General features: G+C 39.2%; 1 protein-coding gene and 1 pseudogene across 1 annotated transcript; one reads left to right on the forward strand and one right to left on the reverse strand.

Annotated features, from left to right (window-relative positions):
* Positions 1 to 1,396: 1,396 nt before the first annotated feature.
* Positions 1,397 to 1,515, forward strand: LOC134942753 (5S ribosomal RNA; annotated as a pseudogene).
* A 1,645-nt stretch (positions 1,516 to 3,160) lies between these two features.
* On the reverse strand, positions 3,161 to 14,657 carry LOC135052248 (vomeronasal type-2 receptor 26-like). The gene is made up of 2 exons (XM_063957428.1): positions 14,393 to 14,657; positions 3,161 to 4,080 (listed from the first exon to the last, which is right to left on the reverse strand). Exons 1-2 carry the CDS (start codon positions 14,655 to 14,657, stop codon positions 3,161 to 3,163), a joined length of 1,185 nt encoding a protein of 394 aa, XP_063813498.1.
* Between the last annotated feature and the right edge of the window lie 13,239 nt (positions 14,658 to 27,896).

Raw genomic sequence — 27,896 nt, forward strand, 5'->3', positions numbered from 1 at the left:
CTACACACACACACACACACACACACACAGCCAACCCAACAGCTTTTATCAGTGCACAAAATCTTGAACCCTCTGGGTTCAATATTATTAGATCTCACAATGAAGATAAAGTATTTACTCTCTAGTTATCTTCCTACTCTACTTTCTATCTTCTTAAACCAACACCATCACAAATAAGTAGAGCAGTCTCCTTTATTAATACCAAACTTAACTAAAATCTGTAATACTGTATATCTCCTTCATTTCTTTCTTTCTTTCTTTCTTTCTTTCTTTCTTTCTTTCTTTCTTTCTTTCTTTCTTTCTTTCTTTCTTTCTTTCTTTCTTTCTTTCTTTCTTTCTTTCTTCAAGCATACAGTGATTGCTCCTATTCTGAAAATAACAATTTTTTACCCTTACGTTCTCTTAAATTAACATCCCATCTCTCAGCTCCCATGATCTTCCAACCTACTTGAGCAAATTGCCTGCACCCATCTAAAACATTTTCTTTACTTGAACAATTAATTGAATCCACTTCAGCAAGGCTTTTATACCCAAAACTCATCAGAGACAGCACTGACTAAGGTAGTGAATGATCTGATCACTGCTAAGTCTAAGAGACTCTAATTATTATTTCAGTGGTTATTTCTCTGAATCCACTTCCTCTTTGGTGCCTGTCAGTTGGAGCTCCACAAAGCTCAGGGTTGATCATAGCAGCAAATGTGTTAGCAGTTGGGCAAAACCATGTGCACTGCAGGGGGGGGGGGGGGGCAGGGGGCAGAGGGATTAGATATAACGTGCAGAGAGAGTTAGATTTGGGTGGGGTGTGTTCAAACTGAAATCTAAATTGCAGTGTAAAAATAAAGCAGCCAGTATTTACCCTGCACAGAAACAAAATAACCCACTCAAATCTAACTCTCTCTGCACGTTATATCTGTCCCACTGCAGTGCACATGGTTTTGCGCAACTGCTAAGAATGTGACCTCTTGTATCTTTGCAGGTTCTTCCTGGGTTTTTTTTTAAGTGGCAACCATTTACATGGCAAAACCAAGATGATTTTGGCATATAAATGATTGCCACTTTAAAAAATCAGGAGAAATCTCACAAAATATCTCGCTTTCTGATTATCACACCCTATTACATTCTCCCATCACTTTTCATTATTAGAAGCTTTAGTCATGAGAGGTCCAACTTTTTTAGGGGTAGTTAGAAAATTTGAGATATGTAAAACTAATGTAGATGGTTTGTTCTCCATCACTAAATAAATTGTTGATGCTCATGAAGGAGGTAAGATGACATTAGATTTATCAGTTATGGATTGCTAATTCCAGTGTTCAGTGCAATTCCACTGAACAGCAGAAGTACCCTTTCTCTAGGTAAAAGTCATCAACCACACTCTCTCATTTGTCCTATTTGGATACATTACTGCCACATTTCACTGGTCACATCCGATCTCATCTGATCTTGGAAGCTAAGCAGTGACAAGCATGATCAGTACCTTGATGGGAGACCTCTAGGGAATATCAGGTGCAGTAAGCACAATTCCTCAATTTGTTACAAACAGCAGAATGTCACTGAAACCTTTGACCTCTTTACCACTACCCTATCATTCACTTTATCTCTCTAATTTACAATTAACTGTGCAGCTACTCAACCTGTACCAGGAGACCTTTTAAAAACAGAAGGCCCTGTATATTGGATAAATATTATAATTATAACCAATTGGAATAACGCCTATGTTTCTCATTCTTTCTGGACAGCCATTGAGATTCCAGTTTTTTATATTTTCACCTTATGCGCATCTAACATATCTCAAATATTTGAACTTTATGAATACTTTTGTTTTTTATACTTCATATTATTGTGTGAAGATACCATATATAATTGTTTTTATATATGTTTGTGTCCTTCAATGTATCATTCATTTTACATAGTACTTAAAAATAAGTTAAGTTTTAACATTTTATAACTTTTCAAGTGTGCCATAACAGTCTTTCTTTTTCTCTCCTTCCACAAATAGTATATATTACTGACTCTGGGAGCACCACCAACCCAAAACATTGATACCCTTTTCAGGGATTCTATGTAAAACACATTGTTGGTATTGCTGGGGCAATATTTAATTATGCCCCTGTATCAAATTACAAAAAATCCAGTGCAGAACCAAACAAAACCCTTCTAGTAATACCACACTAGGTAAGCTCTTGCTCTTACAACCATACAGAATTATTAATTGCACACTGACTTACACTTAGATTCATAGCTTTAACCTCACAGGCTTGCAGATTCACCAAGAGACACAGAGAATACACTAGAATTAATTATTTTTTTACTTCAAACAAAATAATCTAAGGTATTATTTCAATTAGAAGATTACAAATATGGACAGGAAATACAGTACATAAATCTCAGAAAACAACAGCAAAATAATATTTCAGAAGCCTAACACTTACTCAAAATAACTTCCGATGTAGGGGGACTTCACAATGTAGGATGGTTCACCTTCAGCTCGTGTGGCTGAGTTCTCCAAAAGAATGAACGCACAACATGAATGGACAAGTGCAAATATAATTTCACAGCTGCACTTCTCCTTCCCACCTTTTTGTTTTTTAACTCGCTCAATGCTGCACACTGGACATTTATTGGATCTTAGACTCCCAAGTCTGCCTTTCAATAGATAGGGGAGGGGGAGTTAGCCCAGAATGGCACAACAGTCCACTCCTCCCTGGAGGTGAAACCTTTATAACCTTCCTGACCTGATCTGGCTGTTGGAGAATGAATGTATCCCATCTTCCAGTTTTATTGGGGTCTGGAAAAGAGATCATTATATAATTTTCTGACTCCAGGAGACATTCATTTTCCTTGTTCCAGGTCTGTGTATGGTTAAATATAGGACACATGCTATTGATCCACCTAAGTGAATTAAAACAATATTCTACAAACTGTACTTTTACATACAATACAATTCTGATACTGCTGTCTGTGTGTAAGTATAACATCCCATCACAACATATGTGCAGCATTTCTTTTACATCTATGTCAAATGAGAATAACCAGTATACAATGCTGAATAACTATTTATTTGATGTAACACATCTCATATCAATTAAGTCTATTTTAATAACATGCATATAGACAATAATATTAAAAACATTTTCACCATAATTATTTTAATTGAAAAAGATTAAATGCAATTTTGTGATTCATTTCTCTTTAAAAAGTGTCTTTTTCTGTTTATTTCTGGTCTTAGTAGAATATTGTAGCATTTAGGGAAAAAAATACAGCTCAGTACTCCGATACCTGAAGCTAATATAGCAAAAATCTCTGCAGTGACCACATGTTTTCCCTTACTGCTCAGATAGGCAGGTATGGTACAGATCCAAACACTACAGAATACCAGCATGCTGAATGTAATGTACTTGGCTTCATTAAAGATATCAGGTAATGTCCTCACCATGAAAGCCAGACCAAAACTAAAAGCAGCAAGAAACCCCATGTAACCCAGCATAAAATAAAAGCCAAGGTCAGAGCCCTCATTACATTGAATGATGATCACCCCAGAATATGTGTTCCTGTCATACTCTTGAAAAGGAGGAGACACTGATAACCAAATAGCACTGGTGAGAACTTGAACAGATGAGCAGATAAACACTACAGAATTAGGCAATTTAACACCGAGCCATTTTCTCCATGAACTTCTTGGTCTGGTGGCTTTGAAAGCAATGCAAACCATGATAGTCTTGGCCAGGACAGAAGACACGGCAACAGCAAAAATTATTCCAAAGGATATTTGGCGTAGCATGCAGGTGATGTCCACTGGACGACCGATGAACAGATGCACACAGAGTAAGCTCAGCTTGAGGGAGGTGAGAAGAATGAAGCTGAGGTTTCTATTATTGGCTATTACTATGGGAGAATTTCGGAATGAAACAAATATTCCAAAAATACAAACAGTCAAAAGAAAAAATACCCCAGAGATTGCAGTAAAGACTGTAGCTATTATGTCATTATTGTATGATAGATATTCTAATATTCTTGGAACACAAACGTCTTTCTCCTCATTAGGCCATTCATCCTCAGGACATTTCTGGCAACTTTTACTGTCTAAAAAATAAATGAAGCAAATGAAATTTGCTGTATTCAAATTTCTGTTATACAATCCTTTATATTTCATTGATTGGTATTGAATAAGAAAGCTCTTTCTATCAACAAGAATTCTATGTGTCCTAAAACAAATCAGAAATAATGTGTGAAATGTACAGTAGTTTCACATTATTTTATAATTTTATTCTTTTAAATTATGGTGACAGCAACACTATTATACTATTTTTGAGTGAGTTTCTAAATACTTTTTTATTTTATTTATAAACATAGGAAATTTTTTTTAAAAATAGCGTGGGTTCCCCTCATATAGCTAACTATTCCTAGGCCTTTAAACCTAGGCTGTTAGAGGACAAATTAGGAGACAAGAATCTGCCTCTCTCCCCCTTTATTTTCCACTAACCAGCACTATGCCCTTTGTCAGCCATTACTTGTGGCACTATAGCAGATGGAAATGTGGTGTCAGGTTCTCATTACGATAGTTCCAACCAGCCCTTCAGAGTGCCAGGGCTGGATTTGCTAGGGAAATGGGTCCTAAAAAATGCTGTTCCACTAGGGACATTAAACTCTGTGCTGATATCACTAGGTTTTTTAAGTACCCATTGGGTGGTGAGCTTGGGTTTAATACAAGTTATTAATAAATATAGTTAATATTGTTTTTATTGGTGCTCTACAGGTCTTTGTCATGTCTCTCCTAAGGCTCTTCTTGACTTATAGATATATATCAGGAAGTTCATGACAGCATAATGATGAGAGCTAGTGAATGTTAGGTTTAAAATAATTAACATTTCAGTGCGACATAAAATCATCAACTGAACTATTGCTCCCATACCATATGAAAAAAGGTCATTAATGTAATGACTGTTTATGACCAGCTGTCCACTGAGATCACCCCCCTTCCCCAAATGAGCTCCTGTCCATAGACAGATTGGTGAAGTTCTTGGCACACCTTGTCCTCATGGCCTTCCTAATAAGATGTGAGTAGTATGAAGTAAAAAAGAAATCAATTTTTCCAAAAAATACAAAGAATGCAGTCAGTAAGAAACCTATTCTGTCTCTTCAAGATCACATCTTTCAGGGGTAAAAAAATGGTTAACAGCCTCCATTCCTGGGAAGTTTGTATAAATTCTGTGATGTCACATGTACAGTAAGAAAGTGATAGATCTCCTTCCAGGTAATGTCCTTGATTGTATTAAGAAAATAAATGGTGTCTCTAATAATGGAATTCAGAGAAACAGCACAGGGTTGTAAATGATAATTAAGAAAATAAAATATGTTGTAAGATAAAGACTCTATACACAAAATGATTGGATGACCCAGTTGATTAGTAAGGTATTTATGTATTTCAGGGAAATGATAGTACACTTGTGTAACTCCTGTATGTGATGTCAGGGATTAATCTAGTAGTTGTTCAGTACATTCTGAAATGAAAATGTGCGGTTATTGGATAGTTGGAATTAAAATAAAGAGTCATTAAGCTAAGATAGACTACTGTACATTGAACCACTCCTCCTCCCTTTTCTGCTGATTTAATGGTCAAAGCCTTATCACTTGAAAACTTTTTTTAAAGCGAATTGTTCTTTCGGTGTTAAACACTGAAACTGTATCTGGGCTTCTTTGTTTTAATACATAGGTTTATAAACTGCATAAGTATATTTTATAAAAAAACATCAATGCTTCCATTTTCATATTTAAGTGGATAAAAATAACATTTTTAGTAAACACTGTATTTGGGAAATGTATTAGATGTATTCATTAAAAAAATGGTACATATTCCAAAAAGTTGTCATTTACTGTACAGTATGTAAAAAAATTGTTCTCTTTGAACCGTTTTGTTAAATGGGATAGATATGATTCTACTGTATTATACAGAAGAATAGGGGAAATGCGCACTCCTGATTTTTTGTTTTGTTTTGGAATTGTATTAACTTTCTGTTTTGGATTCAGTTTTGGATTTGCCATAAATACCCTCACATGTTTTGGTTTTGTGTATGTATTTTTTCCAAAAAGATAATAAAACTGCTAAAATCACATAATGTGGACCTTTTTTGTTCCTGCAGTATTACTAACCTCAATAACATTAATTACCAGTCATTTCCTGTCGATTTTGACCACCTCACAGGTCATAATATTGTTCACCAACATAGGTCAAAGGCTGGCTGGCTAAATTGAGCAACAGAGCAGCAATACAAACACAGGGCAGATATTTCTGTTTAAAACTATTTGTAATGCATTAGCAATAACCTATTAAACCAACTTTGTACTTTTAATAGAAAACAACACAACACAGAAAATACTAAGAATCATGTGGTTCGAATATCATTGCTCTAAAGTATTAGTACTTCATAAACAGCAAAGTAAAAACCCTAACCCATGTGTAAAATAGCAACAGCAGTTGTGAATGCTCCCTACACAAGTGCACAAGCCCCCATCACATGCCTATTCTCAGTGCCCAATCTGTAACTCCCTGGGCCAATGATAACTGGCAATTTGTACCCATATAAAGCCACGATCAATCAGTCTCTTTGTTAAGCAGTACCCCAAAATCTCTCAAACCATAAAAAGAGTGTTCAGTACCTGCGGGTCAGAAACAGTGTGGGTCGAATGCAGTGCATACTGTGTGTTCAGATACAGTGTGGATTGGATATAGTGTAGGAAACAGTGCAGGTTAGATACAGTGTGGGTCGGATACAGTGTGGAATGGACACAGTGTGGGGTTGATACAGTGCAGGTCAGATACAGTGCAGGTTACAGACAGTGCAGATTGTATACAGTTTGGTTTAGGTACAGTGAAAGTCAGTTACAGTGTGAGTTGGATACAGTGCAGTTCAGATACAGTGCAGGTAACAGTGTGGGACAGATACAGTGCGAGATGGATACAGTGCAGGTTTGGACATCAACCCATATACAGTACTTAAGGAACACAGATTTTGCTTCAAACCCACACTCAAAAATAACATGGATGACATTGTTAACACCACGTGGCGTATTGTCTATAATCGCCTCACTGCCTTTCTTTCCTCTCACTCACTGCTTGACCCATTCCACTCTGGTTTCCGTTCTCTCCACTCCACTGAAACTGCCCTCACAAAAGTCTGCAATGACCTCCATGCAGCCAAATCTAAGGGCCACTACTCTCTGCTTATTCTTCTTGACCTCTCTGCTGCTTTTGACACTGTGGACCATCCTCTCCTTCTGCAAATCCTTCACTCTCTTGGTCTGCATGATACTGCCCTCTCCTGGCTGTCCTCCTACCTCTCTGATCGTTCCTTCTCTGTCTCCTCTCATGAGGCTACCTCCCCCCCACTTCCACTAACTGTTGGTGTCCCCCAAGGCTCTGTTCTTGGTCCTCTCCTTTTCTCTCTCTATACGTCCTCTTTAGGTGAACTCATTAGTTCTTTTAACTTCCAATATCACCTCTATGCTGATGACACTCAAATCTACCTCTCCTCCCCTGATCTCTCCACGGCTCTCCTCACTCGTACCTCAAACTGTCTTTCTGCTATCTCTTCCTGGATGTCTCAGCGCTTTCTTAAACTCAACATGTATAAGACTGAGCTGATCATCTTCCCACCCTCCCGCACAGCCTCACCTCCCACAATCTCATTATCCATTGATGGCACAACTATCTCCCCTAGCCCCCAAGTACGCTGTCTTGACGTAATCCTTGACTCCTCCCTCTCCTTCAAACCACACATTCAGCACCTCTCACAAACCTGTCATTTTCATCTCAAAAACATTTCTAGAATCAGACCTTTTCTCACACAGGATGCCACTAAGATCATTATTCACTCACTGATTATTTCCAGACTGGACTACTGTAATCTCCTCTTAACTGGCCTCCCTAACAATCACCTCTCTCCACTCCAATCTATCTTCAATGCTGCTGCCCGGCTCATCTTCCTCACCAAACGCACTACGTCTACCTCCCCCCTCCTACAGGCCCTCCACTGGCTTCCCTTCCCTTTCAGAATCCAATTCAAACTTCTCACACTCACTTACAAAGCCCTCACCCACTTCTCTCCCATCTACATCTCTGACCTTATCTCCCTTTACTCTCCCACCCGTCCTCTTCGCTCTGCTAATGCACGCCGTCTCTCCTGTCTTCTGATTACTTCCTCCCACTCCTATCTCCAAGATTTTTCACGTGCTGCTCCATTTCTCTGGAATTCTTTACCTCTCCCCCTCAGACTCTCCACCTCTCTACAAAACTTCAAACGGGCTCTTAAGACCCATTTCTTTACCAAACCTAGCCAAATCTCAACATAACCCTCTGTTCCACGCTCTCTATGTACCCCATCTGTGTCATCCCTGTCTGTCTACCCCTCCCCTTAGAATGTAAGCTCTCACGAGTAGGGCCCTCTTCCCTCATGTGCTTATACTTTTCTTACTTTAATAATCCTCAACTGCCCAGATCCCACAGTTTTTTGACCACCTGGAACTTATCTCTGTTTACTGGTGTAGTTATGCTTAGTTGCCCTGTACTTGTCCTATATTGTATTCAACTGTAAGTCACTGTTTTCCTATTTTTTATGTGCATTTGTACTCTGTAATCGGGCGCTGCGGAACCCTTGTGGCGCCATATAAATAAAGGATAATAATAATAATAATAATAATAAGTCAGCTTAGCAGGAAACCAACATGATTCAACAAGAAGTCACCAGGGTTCAGCAAGAAGCCACTAGGGCACAATAATTGGCCTTTGGGGCAACCCAGAGGCAACAGCCAGTGTCCATAGAGGAAAGCCGCCAAGCCTTAAAGGAGCTGGTACAACAGCTAGCAGTCTTGTCTGGAGATGCATCCATTGATGTGGAACACTCACTCCATATGGGCTAGTAACTTTCTGCAAAAGATGACCAAGAGAGATAAAGTTGAAGCTTATCTTACTACTTTTGAAAGAACAACTGAGAGAGAGATTTGGCCTGATCAGTGGGCAAGTCTTGTGGTAACCTTCCTGTCTGGAGTACCGCAAAAAGCAAAATGCCATAAATTTTGATGCCAAAGACTATCATTAGTTAAAACAAGAAATCCTAACTCGTATGGGAGTCACAGTGTTTGTCCATGCACAACAAGTTAAACGCTGGGAATAACAAATAGAAAAGCCTCCCTGCTCTCATATGACTTTTTCCATTTTATCAAAAAGTGGCTCCAGCCAGAATCTCTAATAGGACCACAGATCATGGAATGTTTCTTTATGGATCGATAGCTGCAGTCTCTACCTACAACATTGCGCAAGTGGGTAAGCCATGTGGACACTAAAACAGCAGACCAATTGGTTAAAATGGTGGAGAGGTGTATGGTGGTTGAGGAATTATTAAGTGTACCCAACCAGGCCCTAATCCTGCAGCAGTGAACTCCAGTGACCACTGGTAAGACTGTTCCAAAGGAGAAGGGTGTTGGGCTGTGGAAAGAACATTAGACTGTGGGTCTGGAAAATGAAAGTAGGTCAGAAGTGCCATGAAGGTTCTTACCCCGTAAAAGACTTGATAATTATAACATAAACCTATGTTTTGATGTGGTGGATTGGACCATATTGCTGCTAATTGTACACTTACCTCTGAACCTATACAATGTGATACTGCTCATGTCAATTGCAGAGTGTCTTTCCTTGCTTAACTACTGTACCATGCACTGCAGATGGACAGGCTGAGACAAATACGGTATACAAATGTGTATTGTTACTATAGAAGTCAACTGGGTAGAGGCTTTGTTAGATTCTGGTAGCCTGCTTATTCTTATGTAAGCTGAATTGATGAACACCATAAACCATATGGGGAAAACTGTTGGTGTGACTTGCATACGTAGGTATTCCCATTACTATGTTACTGCAGAGGTAAACACAGAAATGCAGTGTGGTTCTGCTGTGGTCTCAGTCGGTTTGGTTCCTGACTTGATGTATGATGTGATATTGGGGAGAGACTTTGCCCACTTCTGGTATCTGTGGGAAAGCCGATTTGTTACAGAAGTACAGTATATAACCCAGACCCATTTGAGAATGCTACTGATACAGTGTCAGTGGTAGCATCTTCCAATACTGAAATGTGCCCTTTCTCAAGTATTATTGGGGAAGCCAGAGAATGATGAGAACAGTAGTGATGTACAGAATGATATATCTCCTACTGAAATAGAAAATGTTGTTGAACCAGTTGATCATCTGCCTAATCTTGAAGTCAGAAAATGTATTTTTTTTTATCACAGTTAAATTACCCAATTTGGTAAAAGCTAGAGAGAATGTAATAATGATTGGTTGATGGGAACCCTGTACACCCTGATAGTCAGCTGTCATATCCTCATATGGCAGTACACCAGTCTGTTTTGTATCAATTGACTAAGAAAGGGGAAGATATTATGGAACAATTGGTAGTTCTCAAGGAATGTAGAAGAATGGATTTAGACATAGCTCATGGTCACATACAGATGGAGACGTGCTCATCTGAGATGGCTGCATTGCAAACGTACATTCCCGGTGTGACTAGGCAATCCGTCCACCTAGTCACGCTGGGAGTGCACAGAGACAATCCAAATCTGATCATTTCTGTCTGTCTCTGTGAATGGGATGACTGTTCATCACAGGTGCGTGCGACCTGCTGGATGTAGATGCTCTCGGCTATATGCGCGCCCGTGTGGGCACATCTACGTCACAGATAGAGTTACGACTAGCGTGGCTCTATCTGTAAATACAAGTCACCTAGGGGTAGAAAAAACACAGAGATTTTCCTGACCCGGGGACCATAAATAGGTATCTGAACATTGTGAATTCTGCACTGAATGTCAGTATCATGCTACAAGGCACATTTTAAAAGTCCACTTGTCCCATAACCCATTATTGAGGTACCGTTATTAAGAAAAGCTATGGGTTTGGTTGTAACCCTAATAAAATCCGTCCTGGGCCATAAATATATTTTAGTGATAATGGATTACGCTATTGCATAATAACCCTAGACTGGTGTCCTGGCTGCTGTGTGTATGTAGGTGCTCAACTACCACATGAGAGAGACCCCGTACAGTGATCTTCACAATATACACTGCTCAAAAAAATAAAGGGAACACTAAAATAACACATCCTAGATCTGAATGAATGAAATATTCTTATTAAATACTTTGTTCTTTACATAGTTGAATGTGCTGACAACGAAAACACACAAAAATTATCATGGAGGTCAGGATTTGGAGTCACACTCAAAATGAAAGTGGAAAAACACACTACAGGCTGATCCAACTTTGATGTAATGTCCTTAAAACAAGTCAAAATGAGTCTCAGTAGTGTGTGTGGCCTCCACAGGCCTGTATGACCTCCCTACAATGCCTGGGAATGCTCCTGATGAGGTGGCGGATGGTCTCCTGAGGGATCTCCTCCCAGACCTGAACTAAAGCATCCGCTAACTCCTGGACAGTCTGTGGTACAACGTGGCATTGGTGGATGGAGTGAGACATGATGTCCCAGATGTGCTCAATTGGATTCAGGTCTGGGGAACGGGCGGGCCTGTCCATAGCATCAATGCCTTCATCTTGCAGGAACTGCTGACACACTCCAGCCACATGAGGTCTAGCATTGTCTTGCATTAGAAGGCACCCAGGGCCAAACGCACCAGCATATGGTCTCACAAGGGGTCTGAGGATCTCATCTCGGTACCTAATGGCAGTCAGGCTACCCCTGGCGAGCACATGGAGGGCTGTGCGGCCCCCCAAAGAAATGCCACCCCACACCATTACTGACCCACTGCCAAACTGGTCATACTGGAGGATGTTGCAGGCAGCAGAACGTTCTCCTTGGCATCTCCAGACTCTGTCACATCTGTCACATGTGTGAAAAGCACAGGGCGCCAGTGGCAAATTTGCTAATCTTGGTGTTCTCTGGCAAATGCCAAACGTTCTGCACGGTGTTGGGCTGTAAGCACAACCCCCACCTGTGGACGTCGGGCCCTCATACCACCCTCATGGAGTCTGTTTCTGATCGATTGAGTAGACACATGCACATTTTTGGCTTGCTGGAGGTCATTTTGCAGGGCCCTGGCAGTGCTCCTCCTGTTTCTCCTTGCACAAAGGCGGAGGTAGCGCTCCTGATGCTGAGTTGTTGCCCTCCTACGGCCTCCTCCATGGCTCCTGATGTACTGGCCTGTCTCCTGGTGGCGCCTTCATGCTCTGGACACTACACTGACAGACACAGCAAACCTTTTTGCCACAGCTCGCATTGATGTGCTATCCTGGATGAGCTGCACTACCTGAGCCACTTGTGTGGGTTGTAGACTCTGTCTCATGCTACAACTAGAGTGAAAGCACCGCCAGCTTTCAAAAGTGACCAAAACATCAGCCAGAAAGCATAGGAGCTGAAAAGTGGTCTGTGGTCACCACCTGCAGAACAACTCCTTTATTGGGGGTGTTTGCTAATTGCCTATAATTTCCACCTGTTGTCTATTCCATTTGCACAACAGCATGTGAAATTGATTGTCAATCAGTGTTGCATCCTAAGTGGACAGTTTGATTTCACAGAAGTGTGATTGACTTGGAGTTACATTGGGTTGTTTTAGTGTTCGCTTTATTTTTTGAGCAGTGTATATATATATATATATATATAGAGAGAGAGAGAGAGTTTCTATGAGATCCGGCACTCACTAATATCAGGATTTCTGTCCCCGTTGCCTTCCGGAAAATGCAGCAAAGCTGCCAAATATACGTAGAATTTCGGCGGCACTCAGGAGAATAAACCACACAGACGCAGCCACTTAGGCTTGCTCTAAGTGGCTGCGTCTGTGTGGTTTATTCTCCTGAGTGCCGCCGAAATTCTACGTATGTATATATATATATATATATATATATATATTTATATAATACAATGTTAAATTTTAATTTGGAAATATTAAAGAATTAAAATTGTCATGAGCAATGATATTAGCTAAATGCTTGTTACTCTACTTCTGTTCAAATGTTAGCAAAGGATAATGAGAATGGACAGAAGCTTTCAGTAACAGAAGGTAAATTATTTTTTCAGAACTAAACAAAAAAATCAATAAAATCTACCATTTGTGCCAAGTTTGAATATAACATAACTGTAAATTACCACATACAGTAATAACATCATCTATACTTCCCTCTACAGTGAACATACAAATGCTGGAAGACAAGGTGTATAAGATGATTACCGGACACATTGGATATTTCTCCCTCTGAGCATGGGATACAGTCATAGCAGCAGGTGTGGGTTCCTTTCCTCAGGGCCCGTCTGGTTCCTGGAAGACAGACTGCAGAGCACAGACCTCGCGGAACCTTGGAAATAAAATGAGTCTGTTGTCAAATCCACTCTCTACAGTAATCTGCTCCAGTGTTACCTATCATAGCTACATTGTATTAAAAATTATACTTTTACAAAATATTGTGGTAGCAGCAGTGGCCTTTTACTAAATCCTAAAATGCAATAAAAATGTGGAACATTCCTGAGCTAGTGTTATAGAGAGGGGACTATGCAGCTAATATATTTTGATTTGTCTTTCCGTAAACTAAACATGTGCAGGACCCATTCTGTGCATTTGCACTTTTCCAATAATCAGGAAACTGCTTGTTGGTTTACAGGAGTGATCCAACCTGAATAAGGCCCTATGTTCAGTTTACTAAAACTACACAGCCCCTCTTGGCACACCAGGTCATGAGAGAATCTTCTAGCATTGGGTGCCATTTTTGCCAAAAATGCATCATGTTCGCAATGCAACAAGGAGACTGTGTTGATTATTTTTTTATATATGACACTTGTTTATTAGTGTGGGACTGATATTCTTAATCTGTATAGGAAGTGCTACAATGTAGCAGCTGCAGCTTTTTACCTTTACAAGTTCTGTACTGCTCCGTGTACAGACTCAGCCACACACAATATAGAAGTGTCGTATATCACATTACTCAGCACAGTCTCCTGGTGCATTCTTGTCACATTACATTGTGACTGGGACATATGCTCAGGCAAGAAAAGACACCTAACATTAGCACAGTTGCATGGAACCTGACAGCTCACTCACACCAAGCATCTCACGCTGCATAGTAGCTGAAGTGCTTGGTTTGTTTAACCCCAGAAAACATGCTATTAATTAGCTTAAGGCAGCTTAGCTGAAAATGCTGTAAAATATCTCTACAGTGTTAAGATCTCATTGGCATTATCATCCTCACCCTCATCAGTGTTTACATCTTGTTCACACACTATTAATTCATCCCCGCTGGAATCCATCATTACAGAAGTCTCTGTACTGTATTTTGATGTAATTGCCAGTAAAGGTCTTCCTTATGCAAATTGGGGTCCTTTTACCCTCTAGTTACTCCTACCAACTCATACCCCCAGAACCGTCCCTTACACTCTCTACATCGGAGGTCCATGGTACAGTATACGCCTCTTCAAACCTGTCCAATTTAGAGTAACTGTCATTTACCACCGCCATGGCCTTGCCTCTAAATTCCATGACAACTTTGCTTCCTGGCTTCCTCACTTCCTCTTTTCTGTCATTCCCTACATTATCATAGTAGAGTTCAACATCTATATCTATATCCCCAAAAAGGCCCTCATTCCGAGTTGTTCGCTTGCTAGCTGCTTTTAGCAGCATTGCACACGCTAAACCACTGCCCTCTGGGAGTGTATCTTAGCTTAGCAGAATTGCGAACGAAAGATTAGCAGAATTGCGAATAGAAATTTCTTAGCAGTTTCTGAGTAGCTCCAGACTTACTCCTACATTGCGATCAGTTCAGTCAGTTTTGTTCCTGGTATGACGTCACAAACACACCAAGCGTTAACCCAGACACTCCCCCATTTCTTCAGACACTCCCGCGTTTTTTCCCAGAAACGCCAGCATTTTTTCAAACACTCCCAGAAAACGGCCAGTTTCCGCCCAGAAACACCCACTTCCTGTCAATCACACTACGATCAGCACAGAGATGAAAAAGCTTTGTTATGCCGTGAGTAAAATACCTAACTTTTGTGTAAAATAACTAAGCGCATGCGCTCTGCGAACCTTGCGCATGCGCTTTAAGCGACTATTCGCAATATAGCGAAAATCGGCAACGAGCGAACAACTCGGAATGACCCACAAAATCCCCTGCCTCTAAACTCCCTAACCTCACTACTTCACTTGGTCTCTCCCAGTGACCTCCTCACCCTCCCATGTGAATGGGAGCTCGCTGGACCTGGTCTTCACTCACTGCTGTGATATTTCTGATTTCTCCAACTCCCCATTTCTCCCCATTTCCTTTCTCCTACTCCTAGATTGCGATCACCTCAGTCCGTTTAGTTCCTGGTTTGACGTCACAAACACGCCCAGCGTCCGACCAGCCACTCCTCCGTTTCTCCAGCCACTCCTGCATTTTTACCTGGCACGCCTGCATTTTTTAGCACACTCCCTGAATATGGGCAGTTTCCGCCCAGAAACACCCACTTCCTGTCAATCAGCAGAGCGATTGAAAAGCTTAGTTCGCCTGTGAGTAAAATAGCATAGTTTTGTGTAAATTTGCTTAGCGCGTGTGCCCTGCTGTGCATACGCATGTGCAGAACTGCCGGATTTTAGCCTATTAGCAATTCTGCTAAAATTAGCAGCGAGTGAACAACTCGGAATGAGGGCCACTGTAGGAAATCATGCTCTTCCTACATTTCAAACTTATTTTCTTGTCCTACAATGCTGCCCTTTCCCTCACAAAACAATCATACTTTAAGAACCTCATCTCCTCCAAGTCTTCCAACCCACTACATCCACATCCAACGCACTACATCCACCTCCCCTCTTCTACAAGCCCTTCACTGGCTTCCCTTCCATTTCATAATCCAATTCAAGATTCTCACACTCACAAAGCTCTCACCCACTCCTCTCCCATTTACATCTCTGAACTTATCTCCCTTTACACTCCCACCTGTTGTTATATTTGCTCTACTAATGCACGCTGACTCTCCAGCCTACTGATTACTTCCTCCCACTCCTACCACCAAAATAATACATGTGTTGCTCCCTTTCTCTGGAATTCTCTACCCTTCCCCCTTAGACTCTCCACCTCTCTGCAGAACTTTAAATGGGCTCTCAAGACCCACTTCTTCACCAAACCCAGCCAAATCTCATCCTAAATCTCTGTTCCATGCTCTCTGTCTACCCCATTTGTGTCACCCATGTCTGTCTGCCCTTTTCTTTTAGAATGTAAGCTCTCATGCATAGGGCCCTTTTCTCTCATGTGCTTATCCTTTTCTTATTTTAATAAGTATGTGTTCATTTGGGATAATTTAAAAACATTTTTTTTGAGATATCAGCTTTCTCCTGCACCCCTTTGTAAACTCATTTATTTTAAACCTGTGTCAGCTGTTTCCTTAGTGGTAATTTTTGGAGCTGTGTTGGTGATTGTTTCACCTTTAAAAGCCATAAGTTAATTTGCAGGTGAGCATTAAACCAGTTTTTTTATTTTCTGTTCGACTCTGAAGTGATAGCAGTTGCCAGGTTCTCAAAATTCTGGATGATAGAGTAGGACTTGCAGTTAAATTGGGTCCCATGAAGTGGACTGGAAACTAAAATGCATTTAGCAATTCAAGAGCCAAATCCCCATTATTTATGTATTATGGTGAGTTTACTATAAAGAGTGCTGGGCTCTCTGCTTTTTGTTTATTTAAGCAATGTGGTCACATGCCACTGTGCACCCAAAACTGGGAATGGTGAGTGCAGTGGATTTTTGTATTTATATATATGTGGAAATGTGTTCTGGCACTGGGACAATGTGTCCGCTCCCAGCGCTGGTAGTGCAGCAACGGTGGGTGTCCAGAGCTGGGACCATCTATTGGTTCCCAGCATCTGTCATTCTGCAGAGATGGGCAGTGCTTCAGTAGCAGCACTTAAAATGTGGTGCCAATTTGGTAGCCAATTGTAAGCATCAGCAGTGGTATTTAAAATCCGGCACCCTCTGTAAGCCATTCACGGCTCAAGGAGTTGCAGCCAATGAGAAGCAGCCATGGCAAGCCAATAAGGGCTCACTGCATCAAAGAATACACCGCTCCTGGCATGTGACATCTGATGCCACCGGAGAGCAGTGGAGTCAGTCATCTAGGAGTGAGTGAAGAAGACAGATGCTGGGAGAAGAGCTCCAGTGGCCATGGAAGAGGCAAGAAGATGTCGGTATCAACAAAGAAGGCAGGTGCTTGAGTCTGGCTGAAGAAGAGAAAAGTTGGTGCTGCTGGCCAGGACTTGCCAAGAGCAGAACGGCATGGATGAGCACTGGAGAAGGGTTGTAGCAGTGGGATGAAAAAGATCCCAAAGAAGTACCCACTAAATTCTCACCCAACAAACAGATAGAGCCTAAGTGTCACATACCCCTCTCCCTAGACCACCAGGGGTCGAGCACTAGGCCTGTGGGCACAATCAGGCAAAGGTCTGTTGCATGGTAGGTGGGCATTAGGCCCGCAGGCATGGTTCAAGACTTATGCCTGTGTACATTTAGGTGGGCATTAGATCATTTTTTATTAGTGAGAAATGTGATCTGGGCATTATGCTCAGGTCACTAGAAGTGGACCAAATGTAGGCAGGCTGTATGCCTGAGCCCTACATAAGGGTGTTGCTGTGTTCTAGCCCAGGCCACACTAACATGTCCTAAATAGGCTGACCCATAGTCCTGAGCTTATTAATGTAAATAATGTAAGCTTGCCATAAGGCCCAGCTCATTTTGAGCCCCATATAGATAGGCAATAGCCTGATCCCCTGATACAGGGGTTCTGGGCAGTAGGCCCTGTCCACTGTGTTGATACATTTATGCCCTGTAACTTGCCAAGCAGAAGGCCATATTAAAAAGACTGAGCTGATGTAGGCAGGCTTTTCAGTACCCACTCCTCAGTAGCTTTGGTAGTTCTCTGATTGGAGGAGCAGCCCAGCTCCACACACATAGTAGTCACCAGTTTTCCTAAAGTGGAGGCCTGCCAGGCCCCCATGTTATATGATATGTCCCTCGTGTAGCCATAACAGCCACAGATAGGAAAAGAGATAGCTAGCTTTATGAAGGTAGGGATTGTTGTAACAGCTTGAGTAGGCAGAGAAGAAAAGAGACAGGGCATTGCTTAATCTTGTATTGGTTAATGTTTCCGTACAGGGCAACATTTGTAGAAAATGTTTGTCATTTTATACTTTGTGCCGCACCACACTCCAGAGATAGCTTGAGGGCTCTGATATTTTATTGTAGATAGCCTAGTAGTGATAAGCCTTCCTACCTCTGACTGTTTGTTATCACCCAGTTTGCTATATCATTGTTATTTCCAATTGTAAAGCTCAATGGAATTTGCTGCGTTATATAAGAAACTGTTAATAAATAAAATAAATAAATAATAAGCTAGGTGAGGTTTAGCTCCTGCATGCATGTTGTTGTTTTTTTTTTTCTCCTTACAGGGACCAGTAAGAGGAGAGGCGGAGAGTTTAAAAGTTTATCAATATTGAGCAACTGGGTTCGGAGTGGTCCTTGTACTCTTGTGAACAAGTACCCATAGGTGAGAATTCATTGTCTGTGGCCAAGAGTACCGGTGTTGACTTTCACCTAAAACCAAAAAAATCTATTGTTGAAAAACATCCTGATCTGATGGGCGTTTCAGTCTGCATCAGGAGGAACAACACTCCCATCATCATCTTCCTCCTACTGTAGATCATCAAGTCTAGGTCCAGTTGAAGTTCTAGGCCCATTAGCATTAATATGGCATGAAGGTGAGAGGGTGCAACAATAAAGTTTGTGTGTGAATTTCTCTTTTTCAACTTTTTTTCAAGTACATGTTTTTTGCCAAATAATTTTATTATAACAACTATTAATAGTTACATTTTATCACACCTTTTCATAACATAAGAGTGCCCCAACAAAGAGTCTTTCTTCTTAGTTGTGTATATTGTCTACCTCTACTGGTTCTGGGAGCACCACCAACAACACCAAATATAATATATAAATCTGAGATGAGCGGGTTCGGTTTTACTCAGTTTTACTCAGATATCAAAACGGCAACTTATTGGCTCACGGATGTCATGTGTTTTGAATAACCAATAAGAAAAATCATGATAAGACCAAACTGGCATTAATTCTGGTGTTTAATCTGAACCTGCACATCTCTAGTATAAATACAACATAATTATTTGAATTGCCGATACTAGATACACACTCCATGAGGAGTTCTTTCCACTATAGAATCCCTGTGTCGAACCAAACTCCCTTTTTTAATCTTTACATTCATCCAAAATATTTCCTGATGAAACCATTTTTTTAAGGTACTGTACATAGAAAATGAGAGGATTAATATTTATTTTGCACAGAATAATTCAAATATTATTAAATTATTGAACACTGACATCATGCAGCATCCCGTATGGCATCATAACATCAATAATCATTATTAAAAAAAAAACATAAATATGCAATGACACAAATAGGACAACACAAAATCCTCATACAGTATTTAGTTTCAAAGTTTGATTGCAAAATATAAATATATAAAAAAAATCAGAGGGTACTAAACAGATAATTTTTATTTCCCAAATAGACAAGTCAGAAAGTAATTTTCATGTATCCATGTAAGGAATCAAGAAAATTACTTAGTGATTTGTCATTCTGCGAAAAACATTTTCACTGTTTAGTTCCCTCTGATTATTTATGTGTTTGTACTGTATTTATTTTATTTTATTTATTTTACTTTTAACAGGGGATCTACTGTGAGGTTTGACAGTATTATTGTTTGTCCTTAACACAAAATAAGGACATTTTCAAATTCTAAATAAAATTATATTTACAGTAAGTGTTTTTTTTCTACTATCATTTTTCACTTTTAGTTACTAGTATACTTATTAATCTTTTTGTGGTATAAATTTAGGATTGACCTTTCCGTGTTTCCACTTTATATTCCAAGGAAAAATATGCAGCTGCTGATCTCCTGGATGTGATGGATTAAATTCACCCACATAAATCTGTATGGCTATCTTTTTATTGCCAACCATTTCCCATGCCCAATTCACAATTTGTAATGTTTCCAAAAATTCTCCTTTTTCATTAAAAAAATGTCTTTCATTATATGGACTGAGGAAGTTAATTTTATTTAAATAGTTTCTTAGCTTTAAAAATAAGAGAAACAAAAAGTAAGAGTAAGTACAGTAAGTGGGTTTAAACACAAATATGCTGTCATCTGCATAATATAGGTTGGGTTCTAGAAAGTAATCATTAAATGGAATTTTTTTTGCTGTTATTTCCATCAATGTTTAGATTGAGATACTGGACGTTACAATTATGTTTACTAAGGATAGTTATCTTTTACAACCCAGTATTGATCTGAATGTCTAGTATTATATTATACTTTAATTAGTGTAAATAAAAATAAAAACATTAATAAGAATAAAAATACATAAAAACAATGTCACCTGTGACTTGAACCTGGGACCCTAGATTCATGGATCCATGCCTCTGCCCACTGGACTACGGACACTATGTGTTTTTTGTTGTATATACTAAATATCTTTTAAAGCTGTTCCCCATCTATTAGATCATTATTGAAATAAACTAGATTGAAACAAAGTTGTTTCTTAAAGTATTTGCTGTTCTTTATTGGATAAATTTGGTAACTAAAGTGTATCTCTAGAGCTATACTATAATATTTAACACTAAGAATTTATAATTTAGTAAAATAAAATAGTATTTTATACAATGTGAACTTCGAACACGGGAACCTAGGTGTAGAAATATATATCCTTAAACAATACACTATGGTCACTCTATATTGGTGTCTTCAGCAATTTCTTAGTACTTAAAGCATGTGTGGCATTTTTACTATAAATCTATTCACCTTTGCTTTATGGACATTACGTGTTTTTTTATATTATATTATGTCTATGTTTATACATGAGGAATGTCAATATTAATCATTGATCATGTAGATAAAGATAGCCACCATTCTGTTCGGTTTATGACTTACTTATTTTTGATATAAATGCTGCATGCACTAATAATGAGGGAGTTGCCTCCATACACACAGCACAGGTGAGGATAATTACCTGACAAATCACTGATTGAACTGTTTAAAAGCTGCTTGCTGCAACTTGAGTTTTATCCTTTGACAAAACTGCCATATTACATGGGTGGAGAAATGCGTATTTGTATACATTGTATACTATCTGGATACACTGTGATACTGCCAGCAACACCCTTGTTTGTTAATGGGGTGCACCACATCAGTAGCTGTCGAGGGTATGCACCCTGCCAGGGAGACCCTCGACCCTCGCGAGTTGCTTCAAGGGCGGCTTCTCCAATACAACCGGCACAGCTATGGGCCCAGGTGGAGCATAGCGCTGTATTGGACACAATAGACTAGCAGTGCCCTCCCTCTGCCCCTGCCAAATGCAGTATCAGCCAAATGGAGGAATCCAGGAGGTGAGCAGAGTGCTTTCAACTGCACACAAAGGAAATTAGCGCTCTCCCTTGGCTGCAATTGCCACACGATTATGTAGGCGTTCACAGAAATTTCTGTAATAGTCTTTGGATGTTCTGTCTCATCTAACTCAATCAATCTACAAGTTCTTACTGTATTTTACGCTTTTGTTCAACATTTAAGAGAAGTGGCTGGTCCATTAGCAATTAAGGTCTCATATATCCACGGTGTTTCCAGAGACATTTCTGATAACTAACCTATTTTAGACATGTAAATTTGATGGTGTATGCAATGTGTATGTAACCTTCATTGTGTCATCTTTATTTATATATATATATATATATATATACAAACAGAGAACCCAGCACTCACCAAAGTAAACTCACTTATCCTCAACAATTCAATAAATAAATGATGGGGGTTTAGTTGGTGGATTGGCCAATGCACGGAAGCCTGTATACCGATTCAAGGTACCCCACCTTCATACAGGTCCTACACTATCACAGAGTCTTAAAACCTGACTACCACACTGCTGCATCATCTGCCTATATATATATACAGTATAAATCCTTTCTAGTTTTAATTATTAAAATATATTTTATACAAACTGCATAAGCGCCCCATTGATTTTTCTTATATATATTGAATCCTTTTTTATAATTTGTCACTACGGTGGTGCTTATTGGGAGCAACATAGCAGTTCGTTTTGAGAATTAAAACCAAGCAGAATAGATGGCTTTACAAGAGCTAGGGACAATTCGTTGTTTTGATAGTCAATAGGTCGACCACTATTGGTCTGATAAAAGCCGACATGGCAAAAGTAGACAAAGGAAAATGTTGACATAAATGTGTTTGTTTTTTATATAAATTTGATGAACTTTTTCATACTTTACAATCCACACGGACTATGATTGGGAATAGTTACCTTGCCTGAAGCATGGCAACCAAAGCAAGCAATTTGAGGGGACGTGTTGCTCTAATTGCTGTTCCCGGCAATTTTACGGAGTAAACAACACCAAAAAAGTAGAAAAAAAACTCATGTCAACCTTAATCTGTGTTGACTTTTTTCAATTCAACCTTTAGTCCATGTCGATATTTTTCCTATATTGACCTAGTGCATGTCGACCAATAGTGGTAGACTGAGTGACTTTGACCTAGGTTTGGTTGGCCCAATGATCCTCACCCGTATTAGATGTTGAGGGATGTGTTGCTAAAATGTAGTTTTAAAGTGATTAATTTCTTGTTTTCCAAATATCAGAATTACTAAAGGAAAACTGCTGGAAACACCTTGTTTTGTAACGAGCTCACTGGAGAGCATCATGCAATTTATTTGATATTTAATCAAATTTATCAAAATAGGATATTTTTCAAATGAAGCATTTAATCAAAAGCTATTTAAAAAAAGTGTAATATGAGTTTCAGTAATTTATACAATCCACATGGAAAAATATCGTTGAGTTTAAGCATCCAAAAAAGTTCTTGTCTGCATAGACATAACAATCTTTACCCCTCTAATAGTTGTTTTTATCTGCTCAATTTACAAGATTCTCTAGCATACTGTAAAGTGTTTGGGGTTACTATGATCAAATATTGAATTCAGAAAGTTTCTGCAGTGTTCCATAAAACTCTTTTTGAAGGGATGTATTTTTATCCTTACATAATATTTTTAAAGCTAAGTATATATCGTATATCTCACACTGAGAGACACATTAAATAAATAGATTAATGTAATTAGTTAATATACAAATAAGCAGTGCTTAAATTAAAGGAAAATAAAATGTAAATCGTAAACAGATGGAATGAAAGGTTCATTGGAATTTAATAAAAATGAAGAATAAAACAATAAAACAGCAATTTAAAATGCACAGAATCACCGCCACGGGCTGCTCAATTAATGGTGTCCGTTCCTGTAAATAAGTGGACTGTAGATAGGTGAGCAGGAAACTATTATGAGGGCTGATTGCACAGTCCTTGCAACTTTACCGCTAAGCTGCCGCTGGAGGCATAGTTCCTTAAAGTAATCCCTTCAGGTGAATATTGGGGTCCTGGGTCCTCACCAGATTGTGGAGTCTTCAGTGCGGAATGGATGTGAAGTATCATCAAGAAGCAGACCTTTCACCAATGGATATTCTGCAGGTGTTACAAAAAGTCCAATAATGGTCCGGGCACACACTGGGCAGCTTCCAATAAGTGGTGGGTGATCAGGTGATTGACCTTTTAAAAAGCTGCAGGACCTGCAGCGAAATGCATCAGGTGCTATTTCTGATCACCCATACTTATTGGAAGCTGCCCACTGTGTGTCCGGACCATTATTGGACTTTTTGTCACGTCTGCAGAATATCCATTGGTGAACAGTCTGCTTCTTGGTGATACTTCACATCCATTCCACACTGAAGACTCCGCATTCTGGTGAGGACCCAGGACCCAAATGTTCACCTCAAGGGATAACTATAAGGGACTATGGGGCTCATTCAGACCCGATTGCAGCATACTTTTGTTTGCACAGCTGTGACTGGATCACTACTGCGCATGTGCGGGGGCCGTAATATGCATGCGTGTCGTTGTCCAGCGACTGCAGTCACCAGGCAACGATGCTGACAATGAAGAAAGCGGTCTCGGCGGCGACCGCTAGAAGATTGACAGTGGAGAGGTGTTCCGGGGCGGATACTCACTGTTGGATGCCATTTTTGGGGAGTGGTCGGCTGAATGCAGGCATGTCCAGGCGAATGGAGGGCAGATGTCTGACATCAAAGCCAGGACCTTTGTTGCTGGATCTGTCGCACAGGGTAAGTAGCCCCAGCTTTACTTTTAACTTGCACAAAACTTTTTTAGCTAAGCAGGACTGCATAAGCGAACGCAGCCCTGCTAAGCTAAAATACACTCCCCCATAGGCGGAGATTAGTTGATCGCACCAGCAGCAAAAAGTTACTTGGTGTGATCAACTCGGAATGAGGGCCAATGCCTCCAGCGACAGCTTAGCAGTAAAGTTGCAAGGACTGTGCAATCAGCCCACATATTAATTTCCTGTTCACGTATCTGCAGTCCACTTATTTACAGGAACGGACACCATTAATTGAGCAGCCTATGGCAGTGATTCTGTGCATTTTAAATTGCTGTTTTATTGTTTTATTCTTCATTTTTATTAAATTCCAATGAACCTTTCATTCCATCCATCTGTTCACGATTTACATTTTATTTTTCTTTAATTTAAGTGCTGCTTATTTGTATATTGTCTCTTTTGTGCCAGCTACAGGACTGACTAATCCTGCGTGTTTAGCAGCAGCAGCTACATTAGAACAACAACCCATTTGCGCCTGATCTTAACCTTGGTTAATTTATTCTACAACAATGTAATTAGTTGTCTGGGACTGGAGCATGGAAAAGCTTTATTCATAATATGCTTTCACATTGTGCATTGATATTAACAACGTTTGTCTAAACTCTTTGGTCTTCCTGGAAGCTCATTGTTTTCTGGATTTGTATTCTGTAGTTTTAAGATGGCTAAGGGTAAAAAAAATCAGACTGACACTATTTTAATGAATACTATCTTTTTATAAATGATTGTAGGTTTTCTAGGAATGCAGGATTTTAGAAATGCATCATGTTGTATAAATGTAATATTTTTGAATGATTTATTTATTTTTTGTGAATGTCTATTAAATTTAGAGACAACAAATAGAGTATTGTCCTCTGCTGTTTAAAATCAATTAGACTGATTGTGTTTGTTAATTGAGATGTGTTTTCTTTGATTTAATGTTTCTTATCATTTGGGGCCTTTTACAGGAGGGATTCAGGATAGTGCTTATGTCTGAAGTATTTTACATTTTTTCAGCTTGCGTTTCAAAGGTATTTGTGTTTAAAAAAATTCCTTCTTTTCTGAGTAATTGTATTTTAGGCATATGGGTTTTCCAGCGTTTTTAATGTGCACTATGAAAATGTAAATTATTGTTCAAATCTCATCTTTGAAGAAGTAAGAGGTGACAATCGATTGTCAACTATATTGTGGGTCATATCTAGGAAGTTGATAGAAGAGTTGCTGAAAATGTGTGTGAAGAAAAAGTGATGTGAATAAGATTTTAAACAAATGCAACTTCCTTGTCAGGGGATACAGTCCAAATAATAGATCATCTCTGTAACAGCCATAGAGTACCAGGCTCAAAACATCCAGCCCACCCCCAACATAGTGCAATTTAAAGTCACCCATGTAGAGGTTATCATAACTGGCGGAAAACTTGAGTGCCTATGGCCATGCCTATTTACTGGAGGTACATAGAAAGTATTGTTAAATAGAAAATAATTTTGTGAATTGGGTATACTCAACTATACTGCAAATTATCGGTGAGGTTAAGTGAGATTACCAATTTGGTATAATTTAGAATGGATCAATGAGATCGCTAGACCATAAGGGATATTTCTGTAGAGTGCAGAAACATGAAGTATTATAAAGGCATCACAATGTGTCCAGGTGATATTTTAAATGTTATTGTGTAGTCTAACAAATGTAAGAATTGAAAGTATAGTGTTGTTTCTGTAAAGATATGTCAACATAAAAGGGAAGAGTTGAAGAAATAATTGTAGACCCAGGTGAGGCGAGACATTTTTGAATTTTGGGAGTTGATAAAGGGTGGGGCTAGTGGGAAAATAATTGAAAAGTAGTATGTATTCGTCTCTAGATTTGACACTCATAGTCTCAGCTTTATCCAAAATAAATAATAGCTCCCTCAAAAATTGCTTAGTTGAATTATATGATAACGCCATATGGAGCTGAGAATCTTGAAAATGCCAAAGAACTTCATTACTATAGTCCATTTGAGGATTACAAGGTCCCCACATTTGTAAGTACAGTCTTTGATAGTAATTTTCACAAAATATTGTATGCTTTTGGTTATATATAGGATGGGATAAATTTTGGATTTGTTTTTGAAAAGAATGTTATTTGACAATGTAAAATATAGGTATTGGTCTGGATTGTGTAGAGATTTAAAGGAGTAGAGATTCTTTCAGAAGATCACTGAGTTGATCAAGGTTTGGTGGCTTCTCATTGTCAAGAAAAATATGGAGGGCATCTTCCTTATTTCTTAAAAAAATTGTGACGTCATTCTAATGACATTGTGAACATAGACTTGTCATAAATAAGCTCAATAAAAAGGGTCAGCTGTTGGCGAGGAACTAAGGCACACATTAAGATGGAAGATTTCTCCATAGCTGAATTTTAGAAGAAAGGTTGAATATTTACTGGGGAACAGAAGATTTTAATAGTGATCTATTCTTCTTACTTAGTTTTGCCCTTGTACCTCCTATTGATCCTTGAAACCTTCTGGCCTTCTGTATTTTTTTATTCTAGATTTTCATAGAGTTTGCAAAGGGTTGAGTCTCTATAATTGAGGTCTCTCCATGGCACCAAAATTACTATTGTATCTTGTGTTCATACTGAATATCCTGTGAGAAGATTAGTTTTTGGTTTTAGGGCACGTACCTGTATTTTAATGCATATAGTTCTTAAGAGTCTCATTTCTTTCTCTGGTATCTGAACTAGATCATGATCTTGGGGTATAGATATTGGAAAATTGTCTATTTGTCTGATATATTTTTCAATTTCTTGTAAACTGCTGATTTTTTGTGTAAGGTAGAGTTTGTGGGCTTTTTATATGTTATGATTTAATTTATGTTACAATCATCTAAATCACACTGTAATACAGTATTTATCTTTTAGTTTATACTAGTGTCATCTCAAATTTCGCAATTCTGGTACTAATGAGTTGATCCATCTCTGCATATCCCTCCACATATTTACAGGATTTAAGTTTGGTTTTAATTTGTGTTGTCATGCGGATGAAGATCATTGATTGCATAAATCATGTTTAAAAACTCCTGCATTTTTCATTTGTGAGACAGTTGGTTGCTGTAGTAACATTACCTGGAACTTTCTTAGGATATAGCCACTGTGGCTGAGGGTCTGTCAGAGAGATCACAACCAAATGTTGAAACATTCCCATGACACTCCCTAACATGCCCATGACATCTCCTCTTTCTCCTTACCGTCTCTACTCTGAACCCTCAATGGAATGATGAAGCTGTCTCAAGTAATAACGCTAGCATATGGCATTGCTTACACCATCATACTCCTTGGTTCTCACGTGTGCATTAAGGGGTTCCTAGACTTTTGTTGCATGTGCAGTAGCAGAAAATATTATTTATGGTGATTTTGATCATCCCATGTTGGTCAATCCAGGAAAAAAAAAACACCATCTTTCTTAGACACAAAGAAGCATCCTCTTTCAATGTACATTTTGAAGGCCTAAGAAAGAGAATTCTGCTCACTTTCTGATTTCCATCATTTCAAATGCATGCTTTCCACCTATTGATACACTCTTGCTTTCTTAAAACAGTATTACTTACAATCATTTTACGCTCAATCTTTCAACACTGGTGCCTCTTTGCCACA

Source organism: Pseudophryne corroboree, chromosome 1 (assembly GCF_028390025.1).
Source record: "Pseudophryne corroboree isolate aPseCor3 chromosome 1, aPseCor3.hap2, whole genome shotgun sequence".
NCBI classification, from domain to species: Eukaryota; Metazoa; Chordata; class Amphibia; order Anura; family Myobatrachidae; genus Pseudophryne; species Pseudophryne corroboree.

Excerpts from the sequence above, each read along its gene's own strand:
- LOC135052248 (XM_063957428.1), bottom strand. The coding sequence starts at position 14,657 with ATGCTGCTAAAAGCAGCTAGCAAGCGAACAACTCGGAATGAGGGCCTT. Across the intron at positions 4,081-14,392 it reads TGTAAGGGACGGTTCTGGGG|ACAGTAAAAGTTGCCAGAAA; the intron begins GTATGAGTTGGT and ends TTTATTTTTTAG.